The sequence below is a fragment of the Camelina sativa genome, chromosome 15 (assembly GCF_000633955.1).
Source record: "Camelina sativa cultivar DH55 chromosome 15, Cs, whole genome shotgun sequence".
Classification (NCBI taxonomy): Eukaryota; Viridiplantae; Streptophyta; class Magnoliopsida; order Brassicales; family Brassicaceae; genus Camelina; species Camelina sativa.
The window spans coordinates 5,688,790-5,704,287 of record NC_025699.1 but is presented as its reverse complement, the minus strand read 5'-3'; the positions used below and the strand labels follow the sequence as shown (position 1 = coordinate 5,704,287).

At 35.8% G+C, this 15,498-nt stretch overlaps 4 protein-coding genes across 7 annotated transcripts in view; 3 read left to right on the top strand and 1 right to left on the bottom strand.

The window, feature by feature from the left end:
• On the top strand, positions 944-3,882 carry LOC104745530. 2 transcript variants are annotated; one of them, XM_010466797.2, is made up of 4 exons: positions 944-1,053; positions 1,574-1,634; positions 1,901-3,406; positions 3,524-3,882. In XM_010466797.2, exons 3-4 carry the CDS (start codon positions 1,981-1,983, stop codon positions 3,751-3,753), a joined length of 1,656 nt encoding a protein of 551 aa, XP_010465099.1. In that variant the 5' UTR covers positions 944-1,053; positions 1,574-1,634; positions 1,901-1,980; the 3' UTR covers positions 3,754-3,882. The 2 variants fall into 2 exon arrangements, with proteins under 2 accessions (XP_010465099.1, XP_019092197.1); XM_019236652.1 differs by lacking the exon at positions 1,574-1,634.
• Positions 5,226-7,828, top strand: LOC104745526. 2 transcript variants are annotated; one of them, XM_010466790.2, is made up of 3 exons: positions 5,226-5,356; positions 5,965-7,380; positions 7,463-7,828. In XM_010466790.2, the coding sequence occupies exons 2-3, from the start codon at positions 6,024-6,026 to the stop codon at positions 7,690-7,692; spliced, it is 1,587 nt and encodes a 528-aa protein (XP_010465092.1). In that variant the 5' UTR covers positions 5,226-5,356; positions 5,965-6,023; the 3' UTR covers positions 7,693-7,828. The 2 variants fall into 2 exon arrangements, with proteins under 2 accessions (XP_010465092.1, XP_010465091.1); XM_010466789.2 differs by having other exon boundaries at positions 5,232-5,356; positions 5,798-7,380.
• On the top strand, positions 8,582-12,492 carry LOC104745524. Its single transcript, XM_010466786.2, has 13 exons — positions 8,582-8,827; positions 9,534-9,649; positions 9,741-9,807; positions 9,898-9,969; positions 10,052-10,165; positions 10,253-10,402; positions 10,492-10,635; positions 10,731-11,215; positions 11,303-11,402; positions 11,491-11,550; positions 11,642-11,734; positions 11,826-11,945; positions 12,037-12,492. The coding sequence occupies exons 2-13, from the start codon at positions 9,594-9,596 to the stop codon at positions 12,355-12,357; spliced, it is 1,782 nt and encodes a 593-aa protein (XP_010465088.1). The 5' UTR covers positions 8,582-8,827; positions 9,534-9,593; the 3' UTR covers positions 12,358-12,492.
• The window catches only part of LOC104745525 (exosome complex component RRP45A), a 5,354-nt gene continuing 2,233 nt past the window's right edge, over positions 12,378-15,498 (bottom strand). Inside the window, exons 1-8 of one of the 2 annotated variants that reach the window (XM_010466787.1) lie at positions 14,404-14,491; positions 14,142-14,285; positions 13,698-13,907; positions 13,502-13,597; positions 13,295-13,409; positions 13,102-13,182; positions 12,815-13,003; positions 12,378-12,721 (exon numbers count right to left, since the gene is read on the bottom strand). In XM_010466787.1, coding sequence (XP_010465089.1) covers positions 12,626-12,721; positions 12,815-13,003; positions 13,102-13,182; positions 13,295-13,409; positions 13,502-13,597; positions 13,698-13,907; positions 14,142-14,278 — 924 coding nt within the window. In that variant the 5' untranslated portion in view covers positions 14,279-14,285; positions 14,404-14,491 and the 3' untranslated portion in view covers positions 12,378-12,625. Of the gene's footprint in view, positions 12,722-12,814; positions 13,004-13,101; positions 13,183-13,294; positions 13,410-13,501; positions 13,598-13,697; positions 13,908-14,141; positions 14,286-14,403; positions 14,492-15,498 lie in introns of those variants that run through there. The other variant, XM_010466788.1, reaches the window with a different exon arrangement.

Genomic DNA, 15,498 nt, shown 5'->3' with positions numbered 1-15,498 from the left:
ATTGCCTTTTAATATTTTTAAGATTGCCTTTTAATAAGATTGCCTTTTAATACTTTTGGAAGTTTACAAAGGTTTTTTTCTTAAAAAGATTTTAAATAAAATTTGGTTTTCTTTTCTCTATTTTAATTTTATAAAAATATTATAATGACAAGTTTTTTACTTTTACATTTTTAAGATTTTTTTTAATAAATTTAGAATTGACACGTGTCAACATCTTAATGATACAGTTGACATGTGTCGCAATCTTGTTAATGAGTAATTTTAACATCAAGCTTTATATAATAAGATATATATATATATATATATATATATATATATATATATTCTAAAAGTTATAAAAAAATAAAAATTAGTTTTGTTTTTTTTTGTTTTTTATAGTTTGTTTAACTTCGTGTATACCCGAATTACCTGAACCCGACCAAAAAGTATAAAAAAACACGAACAGATTCTATATGTCTAANAAAGAAATGTTATGATTGCATAATACAACACTTCAAAGTGTAAAATAACCTACCGTAAAACATACGCATAACACGCGGAAAATTATCTAATTGAAAATTTAAAGATAAAATATTTATTTCCCATTATCGTCTTTTGTTCAATAACGAAAAACTAATGTTCGGCACACAATATCACTTTACAGTGTAAAAATAACTTGTCGTAGAATACACGCATACACCGCGGGAAATTATCTAGTATAAAACTCTGAAAAAAAAAGAAAAAAAAAATTGTTAGAAACCTAACAAATACAATGAGAGAGAGGCTAGTGGCCAACATAATTGTATTCAACATAAGAAAATTACTTTCCTTTTAAATTAATAGATTTCTTATCTTTTTTGACTAATGAAAGAGAGACTAATTAATGTTAATGTTATGTTAAATATCCAACAAATGAAAGAGAGACTAATGGTCTCATGTACACACAATTATTTAAGGTGTCAAAAACAAATCCATCTCGTTCTCTCTCCCAACAAAGAGTTTGTGACTTCGATAACTCTTCCTAGTCTCGTTGGTCTCTCTGTGGGTTAGGCTCCGTTTGACAAACCCACTCAGGTAATTCACTCTCTCGTCAAGTTCTAATAACAATGAGTCCTGTGTTTTTTTTTTTTGTTGTTGTGTGGAATCGATCGTTACTGAAAACTGGAAGTGTCTCTCTTGCCGGTTCTTGAATAAAAACTTGTTTGCTTTTTGATCTTGTGTGTCACCCATGGATGTAACTGATGATGAACAATTTCGATAATTCTTAAAAAAACACCCAAAAAAGCAAAAACAAATTTCGATACTACTTAGGATAAAGTTATATCTATGGTCTGATACTCTGATCCATTTCGTTTGACTCGTTTGCTGGTTGTGTGAACGTTATATATGGTCGGTTTAATCCGTCTTCATTGTTGGATTTAAAGTTTAGGGTTTTTTTTTTCTCTTCTCTTAGTTTGACCAAAGTTGGTTAATAATATACGTAAAATAAATTAACCTTGTTTTATCCGCGGAGTCAAAAACAAGTTCTTCAGTTTCCCTCTCTCTCTGGAGAAAGGAGAAAAACAAGGGTTTTGATTCTGTCTTTCTTTTCCAGGTTTCGTTGCCTCCTGTAGAACAAATTCTTCACTTTGACTCGCTTTGACACAGCTACAGAGGTACTCTCTCATCCCTTACCAAAGCAATGTGTTTTATTCTCTGTTAGAAAAGCTGTTCCTTGCTGTGTCACCAATGGAGGATGCGTCTTTGAAAGTCGACTTTTTTTTTTTCCTTTCATTTGCTGGTTATTTAGGGTTTTGGTAAAAAAAGTTTTTTTTTATAAAAAATTCATCTCTATGTTATATGATTTCAATTACTCTGAGATCAAATTAGTGGATTCTGTGTTAAAAACTCAATATTTGATTTTGATGCATGTTCCTGTTAGGTTGTAGGTAACGTCTGGGGATCTGAGTTGTATCTTACTGTGACCAAGTTTCACTTGCTGTTAGAGATACGTTTCGGACGATGCTTGTGAAGAGAAAAGCTGGTCATGGTCATGGTCATACTACTAGTGCTAAGAGAGTTGTGAATTCCCAAATTGGTAAGCGTCAGAAAAGCCAAGCCTCGTCAAGCAAGAGTGTTTCTCCTCCTGATATACTGACAGGATTAGTTGACATAGCTGTGGAAGCTGACAGACAGGATTTGTTGTTAAACAAAGCCCAAATGTGCATTGGTCGGTTCTTTTATGAACACTGTGTCGACCTTTCAGCTGTGGATTCCCCATGTTTCAAAGAAATGATGATGGCTGTTGGTGGTGGTGAGATGGAGCCAAAGATCCCTGATTCTCGTGATTTAAACGGCTGGATGCTTCAAGAAGCTTTGAAAGAAGCGAAAGATTATGTGAAGAGGAGTAAAGATTCCTGGGAGATCACTGGGTGCAGCATCTTGTTGGATGCTTGGATTGACCAGAAAGGCCGCGATCTGGTTTCTTTTGTTGCTGACTGTCCAGCGGGTCCAATCTATCTGAAGTCCTTTGATGTTTCGGATATTAAAGACAATGTCACTGCCTTGCTATCGCTAGTCAATGGGCTCTTGGAGGATGTTGGAGTGCGTAACGTCACTCAAATTATTGCATGTTCGACCTCTGGTTGGGTTGGTGAATTAGGCAAGCTTTATGAAGATCACGACAGGGAAGTTTTCTGGTCTGCGAGTCTGTCCCATTGTATCGAACTTATGCTGGTGAATATTGTGAAAACGCATTCCTTTGGAAGCATACTTGACAAGGTCAATAGCATTTGGGAGTTCATCAACAACAACAAATTTTGCAGAGATCACAGTCATGGAATAGTCACAACTGTTTCCTCCTCCTCCTCTGAGTTTGAGTTTGTTAAGCCGTATCTAACTCTAGAGAATATCTTCAAGGCGAAGGAAATCTTGGCAGCAATGTTTGCTTCATTTGATTGGAAGAAAGAAGAAGGGGGCACAGCTATATTCAATTTGATGAATGATTCCTCTTTTTGGGAAAATGTTGAAAGAGTTTGGAAATGTACATCTTCTCTGATTCATGGTCTTCTGCTCTTATTTTCATCTGCTGACAGTCTGCATGTTGGATATATCTATGACACTATTGATGGTATAAAGGAGAATATCGCGAGGGAATTCAATCACGAGGAAAAATGTTATCGGCCGTTATGGTATGTGATAGAGGAAGTCTGGAACTATCGACTTCACAATCCTCTTCATGCTACTGGTTACTTTCTGAATCCGGCTTCTTTCTACTCAACTGAGTTACGTATTGATCCAGAAGATTCCATCGGTCTTACCCACTCTGTGGTTCAAGTGGCAAAAGAAGGTCACAGTAAAATTGTCACACAGCTTCATAAGTACAGACTCCGCAAAGATTGCTTTAACGAGGCCAGTCGAGCTGATGAGATCTTTGGAAAAACTCCAAGTGAGTGAACTTCTTGACTTTTTGATTTAGTTGTTTGGTTGTTGTTTGGTTTGTATACACTTGTGTAGTTGAATCAGTTAGCAAAAGGTTTTGTTCATTCTAAATTTCTTTTTGCAGCTGAGTGGTGGGCTCAAACGGCGAGCCAGTATCCAGAACTTCAGAGTTTTGCAATCAAAATTCTGAGCCAGACATGTGAAGGTGCTTCAAGGTACAAACTGAAGAGAGGCTTAGCAGAGAAGCTGTTGCTCACTGAAGGAATGAGCCATTGTGAACGAAAACATCTGGAAGACTTGGCGTTTGTTCATTACAATCTTCATCTACAAAGCTGCAAAGCCAAACTTAAGTGAAAAGCAGTAAAGATATTGTCATGCACATATTTATATGGAATGACCCGTTCAGCTTTTGTCTCTGCGCAGATTCAGTTTGTAATTTTTATATATTTATCAAGGCTCATCTTTAGAACCATTACTGGTAAATCGAGCGTATTATTTTGTTTGATTATAAGGAGATTATTTCTTATTCTATAATTACATTTGTACTAGACTCCATGTGCTGAGAGAAGTCGTTGTCGTAGTTTCTAAAGATGAGGTTGCTTGCTTATAATATCTACAGAGGCATAGAGAAAGCTGGCAAGAGTCGACAAGTGGTGAATCATTTTGTAACGTTCACTTGATAGAGTCCACATGCAAGTGGTGAATCATTTTGTAACGTTCACTTGATAATTAATCAATCAAACAATGGTGGAAAGAAGTTGAAGTACGTAAATCTTTAATTCCAAATTACCAGAAAAGTGAGTACATATGTCTTACAATACACTCTCTTTTGAAATATGATATACTACTTTCAAATGTAATTATTTACTGAGTGAAAACAAATCATTCACTTTCAAACTCAAATTCACTTCTTCTGTATATAATCAAATATTTATCCCAATTAACCTTAGATCACATTTTTATCTATAATTTTTTTTTATCTACCTAGATATATAGCAACCATAAATATATATTTTTAAGGTTATAGATAAAATTGTGATCTAAAGTATTACAAAAAAAATCTTAGATCACATTTTTATCTATGTATAATAAATGTTAGATCACATTTTGCTTTTAACTTTATGTATGTTAAAAGCAAAAAAAAAATGTCATGGTTGCATAATACAACACTTCAAAGTGTAAAATAACCTACCGTAAAACACACGCATAGCACGCGGGAAATTACCTAATTGAAAATTTAAAGATAAAATATTTACTTTCCATTATCTTCTTTTGTTTAACAAAAATAAACTAATGTTCAATATATGGCATATAACAACATCACTTTAGAATTTAAAGATAACTTGCCGTAAAATACACACATACACTGCGGGAAATTATCTAATTTAAAAATTTGAAAGTAAAAAATTTATTTTGTTTAATAAAGAGAAACTAATGTTCAATATATAGCATATAACATTACTTTAGAATGTAAAGATAACTTGCCGTAGAATACACGCATACACCGCGGGAAATTATCTAATTTAAAATTTTAAAAGTTAAAATTTTATTTTTTGTTAGAAGCCTAAGAAATACATTTATTACCTTTTTTACTATTGAGAGAGAGACTACTGGCCAATATAATTCAACATTAGTAAGTATAAAAATTACCTACGGTAAAATACACGAGAAATTACTTTAGTTTAAAGCTTAAAAATAAAAAATCTAGTTACTTTCCTTTTAAAGCCAATTTAATAGATTTCTTATCTTTTTTTGACTAATGAAAGAGAGACTAATGTTCATGTTTAAAATATCCTACAAATAGGCTAATGGTCTCATGTACACACAATTATTTACGGTGTCAAAAACAAATCCACCTCTTTCTCTCTCTCCCAACAAAGAGTTTTGTGACTTCGATCACTCCTCCTAGTCTCGTTGTCTCTCTGAGGCTTAGGCTCCCTTTGCCAAAGCCACTCAGGTAATTCACTCTCTCGTCAACATCAATGAGTCTGTTTATTTGTTTTTTGTGATCTCTCTTCCCGGTTCTTGAATAAAACCTTGTTTGCTTTTTGATCTTGTGTGTCACCCATGGACGTAACTCATGATGATGAACAATTTGGATAAATTCTTCACAAAAAAACCCAAAAAAGCAAAAACAAATTTCGATACTACTTAGGATAAAGTTACATATATATATGGTCTTCCGATCCATTTCGTTTTTGACTCGTTTGCTGGTTGTGTGAACGTTATATTTGGTCGGTTTAATCTGTCGTCATTTGTTGGATTTAAAGTTTAGGGTTTTTTTCTTTTCTTCTCTTAGTCGATCGACATGCATTTGTTTCATTTACTCTGAGATCAAGTTGAGTAATTCTCTGTGAAACTAAAGCCATGCATTCAAATATTTTGGATATTGGTGCAGCTGGTTCATTTCTTTCTGCGTTAAAGTGAATCTTAAAATGGCTGGTACCGTCTTGAATGTTCATGAGCATGGATTTTGGGTGGAGGGGAGAACTCGTGTTGAGTGCAAGCACTGTGGAAAGAGAATGAGTAACTTTTTTCGTCTCAAATTGCATTTGGCTAATACAGGTAAAGACGTAACCCACTGCGGAGTAGTTGATCCTACAATTAAAGTGGCGTTTTTTGCGATGATTATGAAGATGCGATCTAGGAGTGGTCGTGGTTTGCCCGGAAGACCCAAAAGAAGTCGTGCTTGTAAGGACATGAAAGCAGCTGCGGAAGCTAACAAACAATTCCAAAGGTGCGTTGCTCGGTTCATTTATGAAAACGGTGTCGACTTCTCAGCTGCGGAGTCAACAAATTTCAAAGAGATGATAATATCGATGATGGCAGTAGCTGGTGGTAAGGATAACATGTGGATAAAGTTCCCTGACTCTCGTGATCTAAAAGGCTGGATGCTTCAAGAAGCATTGAAGGAAGTGCAAGATCGGGTGAATGAGATTAAAGTAACATGGGAGATCACCGGGTGCAGCATCCTTTTGGATGCTTGGATCGACCAGAGAGGCCGAGATCTGGTTTCTTTCGTTGCTGACTGTCCAGCTGGGCCAGTCTATCTGAACTCCTATGATGTTTCGGGTATCAGAACCAATGTCACTGCCTTAAAATCGCTTGTAAAAGGGATCGTTGAGGAAGTTGGGGTGCAAAATGTGATTCAGATTGTTGCATGTTCGACCACTGGTTGGGTTGGTGACCTAAACAAGCTACTTGGGGGTGAAGACATGAAACTTTTCTGGTCAGTGAGCTTATCTCATTGCATCGAGCTTATGCTGTTGGAGATTGGGAAATTGTATTCCTTTGGAGACATACTTGACAGGGTCAATATCATTCAGGAGTTCATCAATAACAAACCCTCGCTTCTGAGAATCTTCAGAGCTCACAGTCATGGAGTCTACGCAACTGCACTTGTCTCCGAGTTTGGTTTTCTTACGCCTTATCTAACTGTAGAGAATATGCTCAGGGCGATGATGGCAGGAATGTTTGCTTCTCCTGATTGGAAGAAAGAAGAGTGCACCGTAGCAGTTGCCAGTTTGGTGTATAATTCCTCTTTTTGGGAAGCTGTTGGAATATCTGTGAGAGGTACATCTGCTCTTGTTCATGGAGTGCGTCTGTTTGCAACTGCCAAGAACAAGCACGTTGGATATATCTATGACATTATAAGGAGCATCAAGGTGAGCACCGCAAGTAATTTCCAGAAGAAGAAAGAGTTTTACAAGCCGGTATGGGATGTTATTGATGATGTGTGGAACCAACACTTTGGCAACCCTCTTCATGCTACTGGTTACTTTCTCAATCCAGCGTCTTACTACTCAGGTCATTTCCATTTTGGTCGAGATGTATGCACCGGTCTTGTCCTCTCTCTGGCTCACATGGTTAAAGGACTTCGCCAGGAAGTAACAATTTCCGAACAGGTTAATATGTACAAATCCGGTGAATCTTGCTATAAGGAGGCAAGTCAAGCTGATCAGATCTCTGGAATATCTCCAAGTGAGTCAATTATTTTCTTGAAATTTTTGAAATACTTGTTCTGTTTGCTTTGCATATATACATTTGATTTTGTTCATTGCAGTTGAATGGTGGACTAAAAACGGGAGCCAACACCCAGAGCTGAAGAGTTTTGCCATTAAGATTCTGAGTCAGACATGTGAAGGAGCTTCAAAGTACAAACTGAAGAGAAGCTTAGCAGAGAAGCTATTGGCCGCTGAATGGATGAGCTACTATGATAAAAAGCGTCTGGAAGAATTGGCGTATGTTCATTACAATCTCCATCTACAAACCTGGCAAAACCAGAGTATCTGAAGATCAGCAGTGATCGAGTTGTGTATCGACTATAATCAACTTTTTAAGTTTATTTAGCATTTTCATATACAAAGATGCAAAGCCAAACCTAATTATGCTAGTGTATCGACTATAATCAACTTTTTATATATTTGGATATGAAATATGTATTTGCATTATTATTTGTCTATTTTATCTATTTATTTCCTCCTTTTAAACGAAGTATCAGTTCAAAAGTGAAAAGATTTAGAGAAAAATACGCAAGAATCTAAACAGATTAAAAAGACAAACAAAAAACTCGTGATGAGTACACAACACAATTATTTCAACACAAAATAACACCATGATTTTCTGGGAAAGTGGATTTCTTTTTTTTTTTTTTTAATTATAACTCGTTTGGTTTTTTCAAATTTTTGAATATTAAATTGTTAAAAATAATAATACATAAAAATATCAAATTGTCAACAAAAGAAAACAAAAACTCAAAAAAAGGAATCAGGCTCCAGTCCACTAAGCTCTGACTAGAAAGCGACAAAAAAAAATGTATAAACATACGTTATATCGCTTGCTTGCATGTGATAATGGGGTGCTTGATGCTACACGAGTTTGGTTCTTTTGCTTCTCTCCTTTTAAGATTTTTACTTTACTTTAGAAATAGGTTAGAAATATCCAATTTTGTTTTTTGGGAGAAAAAGACGTCAAAATCTAAGTGCCCGTGTAAATTGAAACTAGTGTTACAGATTCTCCACTGTTCTGTTCGACTGTACAAATCTTTGTCTTGTACTTCTGGCCCAATTCCTAACTCATTTTTTTTTTTTTTAATAATAATAATAATTGGATAATAATTATAAAAATACGAGTCTTTTTTCTAGTTAAGCATTAAATGCTGACACACATTTGAGAAGTTTTTTGAATTTCAAATTGAGAAACTTTTTTCTAAGTTTGGTAAATAAATAAAGAGGGTTCCGTCTCTGCTCTTTGTACTCTTAATAAGGCAGAGAGAGTTTAAGATTTTTTCTTTTGGGGGAGAGAATCTAGCAGAAGAAGAAGTCTAGGGTTACCGAATCCACATAAATCTTTCTTCATCTTCTCTATCTCTCTCAGATTCTTTCTTGAATGTTCTCTTTCAGTCATTGCAAGAACTAGAAAAAAAAAGGTTTGCTTTTGTCCCCACTGCTCATATCTCTTTCTCTTTGTTTCCAACTTTTTTTTGTTGCAAAATTATTTAAAGTTTCAATCTTTTTTTTTATATCTGTTCCTGACCCAATGATTTTGCGTTATTCATTCTTTTGTTCAAGTCACAATTAGAAAGATTTGTTATTTCAGAGACCACTTGATCTGTCTTTTAGGGATAGGAGTCTTTAGCTTCTTCTTTCTTTTATCTCTTCTCTTTTCATCAATTTTGTATGATTTGAATACTTATGATTGAATTATCTTAGCTTTCAGACAAATCACCATATGAAAATCAAACTTTTGATTACACACAGTCGCCAACAAATCTAGAATTGCATCTTCTTGTTTTTCAGCTTGTGTTATCCGGAACCAGTAACTGATTAACCTGTCAAAACCTTTCAATGTGAAATTTTGACCATGTGGACTGGTTTTGCTGTCCGGTCGATTTTTGAAAAGGACATGTTGCTGCGCTTATTTTGTATAATTATAATTAGATTTGTCGTTATTAGATGTTCACAGGTGTAACAGTGTCTTCTCTTGCCTCTTCCTCTTGTACTTGGACTCGACTCCATGTGCCATTGTCAACCTCCAAAATTTGTTTAATGTCTTGTGCTTAGTAGACAACAACATTAGTCTTTGCCTCTAAATGTTATCTTATCTCATTTATTATGTGAATCTGATTTGTGCAGGGACTTTGTAATTTAACTCTTTTGTACTTGAGAGAAGAAGCTGAAGTACATTTGGCTTTTATGGTAATAACTGCCAAACTCCAGAGGATGTATGACTCTCAAGTTTTGAAATCTAAGTAAGTATTTACCATTTCTTCTTCTTCTTTCTACAACTCCTGGATTTTGTTTTTGCATCTCCTTACTAGTTGTTGACTTAATTTTCTTCAGATCCAATCCATTTCTCAGACGTTCGAATTCTATAAAGAAATCTCAGGGCACAGTAATCATGCCAGAGGTATGAACATTTACACTGAATTTATATTCAGAAACTTACTGTTGAAGTTCTTGAAAAAATAATAAGAGCTTGCTTACTTAATCTGTTCAGCGCATAGAAGAAGCTTGCCAAGAATCTACAAGTGGTGAATCTTTTCCATATAGATTTCAACTTGAAGAGGATGTGAGCTTCCTGAACTCAATAAGAGCAGTGATGATTATTATGTGGAATGTTTATAGTGCTGAAAGAGTTTTTATTGTTGCAGGTAAAAAGATTGCAACTGCAACTCCAAGAAGAAATAGATCTGCACACCTTTTTAGAGAGTGTCATGGAGAAAGATCCTTGGGAGTTATCTGCTTCTTCTAGTGTTCCACATCCTGTTTGTTCCTTCAACTCATGCTATTGTGATTGCATTTTTGAAAACTACCGTTTTGTTTTTCACTGATGATTCTGAAAAATTGGGCAGGCTCAGGAACTTTTCTCCAATATAGTTACGCTAGAGACTGCAGTCACGAAGCTCGAGCAAGAAATGATGTCACTAAATTTCCAACTTAGCCAAGAACGAAATGAGAGGAGACTCGCGGAATACCATTTGACACATTCGGCTTCTCCACCAGTATGTATCTCACTTTTTTTTTATTCATCATGCATTTTTATTTTAGTTGTAATCTTTTGTTAGTGTTTAACTATGTCTTAGTTATGCAGAACCCTTCCTCTTCCTTAAGATATTTGAATCCTTCAGATTCCGAATTCCATCAATCAGCAGAAGACAGTAGTCCATGTCAAGACCAGACAGCTCAAAACCAAGAATCTTCATCTGAATCATCTCCAGGAGAATCAATTTTTGAGGTACTGACATAGTGTTAGTCTTCTTTTCCTGGATACCTTTAGGTTTGGTTCTGTCTATCACTTAGTATCTGACATTTTTGCACTTACTAATCCAGAAAACATTGGACTCAAGTAATGACTTTCTTGAAAAGAGGATAATGAGAAAGACAAATGCGAAGAAACTGCCTCGAGGAATGCCACCAAAGTACCTGTGGGATCATCCTAATCTATTGTCTGAAGAAATGGTGAGATGTATGAAGAACATCTTCATGTCTCTGGCTGATCCGAAAGCAACCTCAAAAGCATCTTCAAACGAGAGCCAACTCTCACCAGTATCACCTCGCGGGCATCTATCAAGCTCAGCGTCCTGGTGGCCTTCAACAGAACGTTCAATGATCTCATCATGGGTGCAAAGCCCCCAAATAGATATCCAAAACAACGCCAGTGTTTTGGCCACAGGAGATGTCTTTGATCCTTATAGAGTTCGTGGGAAGTTAAGCTGGGCGGAGATTGGAAACTATAGTTTGGCATCCGAGGTTTCTTGGATGTCTGTTGGAAAGAAACAGCTGGAATATGCTTCTGGGGCATTGAGGAAGTTCAGGTAATGGAGTTTCCTTTTATGGTTTTTGTCAAATATGATTTAACTGTTAAGACTCAAAAACATGAACTTGGCTGATTCTGTGAATAGGACACTGGTGGAGCAATTGGCTAGGGTAAACCCTATTCATCTTAGCTGCAACGAGAAGCTAGCTTTCTGGATTAACCTTTACAATGCGTTGATTATGCATGTTAGTCCCTTCTTCCCCTCTTCTTATCAAGAACCATTGTTAATGAATTGAATGCTTATGAGAGTTATGGTATTTTATATGTATGTAGGCGTATTTGGCTTATGGTGTCCCAAAAAGCGACCTGAAGCTTTTCTCATTGATGCAAAAGGTAATATCAGTTGACATAAGTTTTGTTCTGTTCATCTCATCCTTCTCATTTCTTTTTTGCCTTATTTTATTCCTTTGTGCTGGCTCTACAGGCAGCCTATACAGTTGGAGGGCACTCATATACTGCAGCGGCAATGGAATATGTGATACTGAAGATGAAACCGCCTATGCACAGGCCACAAATTGTATGAGCTTTGAACCCAGCTTCATCTTCGGGGCTCTTTTGTTCTCCTCTTACAGAATCAGTTAAACAATTTACTTTGCTTTCTGATGCAGGCACTGCTTCTTGCCATCCACAAGATGAAAGTATCAGAAGAACAGCGCAGGGCAAGCATTGATACACATGAACCTCTTCTCGGCTTTGCTCTGAGCTGTGGAATGTACTCATCCCCTGCGGTAACTAACTAACTATAATGTCTCCTCTTTTGATGTCAGAGTGTAATAATGTGAAGTCTAAAAGATTGGAGACTTTTATCTTTTGTTGCAGGTGAGGATCTACACAGCGAAAGGAGTGAAGGAAGAGCTACTAGAAGCTCAGAGGGACTTTATACAAGCATCAGTAGGACTGAGTAGCAAAGGGAAGCTCTTAGTACCCAAAATGCTCCAGTGTTATGCCAAGAGTTTGGTGGAGGATTCGAACTTGGGGGTCTGGATATCGAGGTACCTTCCTCCACATCAAGCGGCTTTTGTGGAGCAATGCATCTCTCAGAGAAGACAAAGCCTTCTCGCCTCACGTAACTGCGGAATACTACCCTTCGATTCTCGTTTCAGATACCTGTTTCTCCCAGACAACAACATCTCGTTGTAATTACATTTTGAAAACTGTCATTTGTAAAAAAGCTTTAACCGACTTCATAAGAATGAACAGCAGGTGGTAGCTGTTCATAATCAACGTAATGACATTTTGAAAACTGTCATTTTAATCATATTAACGTTTCTACTAGTGTTGCTGATCCGACATCTACAACTAAAATCTTTACCGCCAAAAAGTTACAATCAACCACCACAGCCATAACCAAACATGCATATATGCAGCTTTTTCCTGCCCTGGGGACTTCTTTGGTTGTTGTCTCTTCCTAAACAACTACAATAGGTCCAGAAACTTCAGACTTAGCCAAAGTATGATGTCGCTTCACCTTCTGTAAGCTCCTCTCACGGTTGTATGCTTCAACCTACACCATGATAACAAAGCACAACAAAATCGATTTCTTAAAATCAAAACAAATCGATCCAAAAGGAAAACGCTCTGGATAATGAAACCCTACTGCTTCTCTTATTATCTTTGTTGTTGCAGCAGCTCTTGAAGATGCAAGACGCAGGCAATGAAGGACTACACTCTGGTTCACGCCTTCTTCTCCCGGTTTTTGGATTGCGCAAATATCGCCATTGGCATTAACTGTCACTGTCATTCTCCCACACATAACAGCTTCTTCAACATAAGTTGGGTCCATCACCTGAATAAGAACACAGCACACTTATCACATACTTCTTATCTCGGGAATAAGAAAAAGTAGTAAACTAAATTATCTATAAAAAAGCACAATTCTATTACCAAGATGCTGCCTTTATTAAAAAATCCAAACGTGAAGGCTATTGGGAGATGATGTATTATCAACGGAAGTGGTTCCCTTTCCTGTAAAAGAGACCACATATAGAACAAACAGTTGAAGTTGAGAACCTCCTTGTCTCTAGTTATCAAGTTCTTACAAGTTCATCAACTAAACTGAAAATTTCGAATGACTAACCTCGGGTGGATGTACAATCACTTCTTGACTGTTCTCCCCTCCTACAGTGCAATCAGGTCTCCTGAATGTCATGAGTGCAGCTAAAGCAGCGATATTTGCAGCATCAACCAAGTTCCTGTAAGAGAACGAGCAACAAAATACACATAAAAGATCATTGTTACAACAAGAACCTACACATGAAGAAGAAATGCAGCCAATCGAACTTACCCTCCATTGTCCAAAATGTGAAGATCAATGCGGACAGACCAGACCAGCTTTCCAGCTAGAACACAGAGCGACTCTGTATCTACTGCACGGCTTTCTCTGCAACCACCAAGACAAAGACACATCAATCCAGCCACAACATCCAAAAGTTTTCGTTTGTAGCATCAACAACAGAGATGAATCCAAAAGAGATGTTTACCTTAGAGCACGGTCTATAATGCGGCCCAGCCCAACAGCAGATTCGCCAGGATGACCTGGCTCAAACGATGGATCAGCCATTGGAGAAAATTCCGTGAAGATAGAGAAGGAGCCTTCATTAGGTCTGTCTTTGTAAGGTTGTGCTAGCTGAGCAGTCACAAAACCCATTACATGAGTCTGACCAAGTTGAACTTCTGAGCTACCATATTCCCTATTAAAACTCACACAGTTAACAATAGTACACAAACCAGAGAAATCAAAAGTACAAGGAAGGAAACAAAAGCATAAGCTGGTATGCATTCTAACAGAGGTAATAAACTGAAGAGACCCAAATGCATGAAATCAAAGGAGCAAGGCAAATATATTCAAACATATGACAAAAATCGAAGATTTAAAGCTAAACAACACCAATGTATATATATACGAGAAAAGTGTAAGAACTAACTTGCCAAACTTGATAGTAAGCTTGCGGTAATCATAAAGGCCACGACCATCGACTCTGAGCTCAGATTGCAACGCAGATTCCACGAATTTACTCTCATTCACAGTCAACCTCCACAAATTAGCAAACCTCCCCTCCATTCTTGTGCTATCGAATTTGAGAATGACAAACAAAGAAAAAGAAAAAAATCAAAACTTTGAAGAATATACAAAGCGTAGAATCAAAATAAGAAAGAAGCTATCCGAGGGGGAGAGAAACAACTAACCCTTCCGTTAGCCTCAACGAGTAGTAGCAGCGGGAAGGAGAAAGCTAGGGTTTTGTGGCGCGAGGTTTTTAGGAATAGAGAGAGAAAGAGAGATTGATTTGGATCAATCGAATTTTCAGTTTAACCCCTCGTCTTTTCAATCTTTTGCACTAAAGCCCGTATGTTTTTTTATATTTTACCATACCATTCAATTTTCTTGGTTCTCTTTCCTTATGATTAAACAAATGCACTTTCTTAAAAAACTTATTTACTTAGGTAGTGTAGTAAACAGTATATTTACATTACTTTCATTCAATTGAATATATTAACCCGCACGTCTAATATAACAACTGAAAATCGGGAATTTATTAGTTTATATAGTTTCGCCAAAAATAATTCAATAGGACTGTATCCAATTATCCATAGAGTCCATACATAAAATGATTGTATCATTTTCTTAATACAAAATGATATTAACTATTAAGGTTCAACACAGACAACCTGCGGTTTTGGTACTCATGAATATAAAATTAAAACCTGCAATTATATACTCTCTCACTAGCACTTTTGCACTTCTATAGTATATTAATAACTAGGAAAAATCTCACATGTTGCGTGATTTATATTATTTTCATAAGTTATATGAATATAATAATACATATACAATATTATACAACAATTCCCTATTTTAAAATATTTTTTTAAAGTAATTATAAATTGTTCACGGTATAATATCAGAAAAGCAATTATTTATTAAATTAAATTAAATTTTTGGAAAACAATTTTTTGTAAGATATAATTTATTTCCTTAAACAGAAAATAGTTATATACATAATTTCTATTTTAAAATTTTGATAGGTTAAAAATAAATTTTGACATGTTTAATCCAACAACATTATTTAATAGTGTTATAATTATTAGAGCAATAAGAAAAGTGTCGATATATATATATATATATGTTGTAAACATTAACATATTACTGATAATACAAAAAACTGACCACCATTTATATTTTAGTTAACTAAAAATTATCTGGTATAAAATGATCTAAAAATATGTGGGATTAAATAATAGAACAATATCTAAACTATATTAGCCAAAATATCTATTAAATTA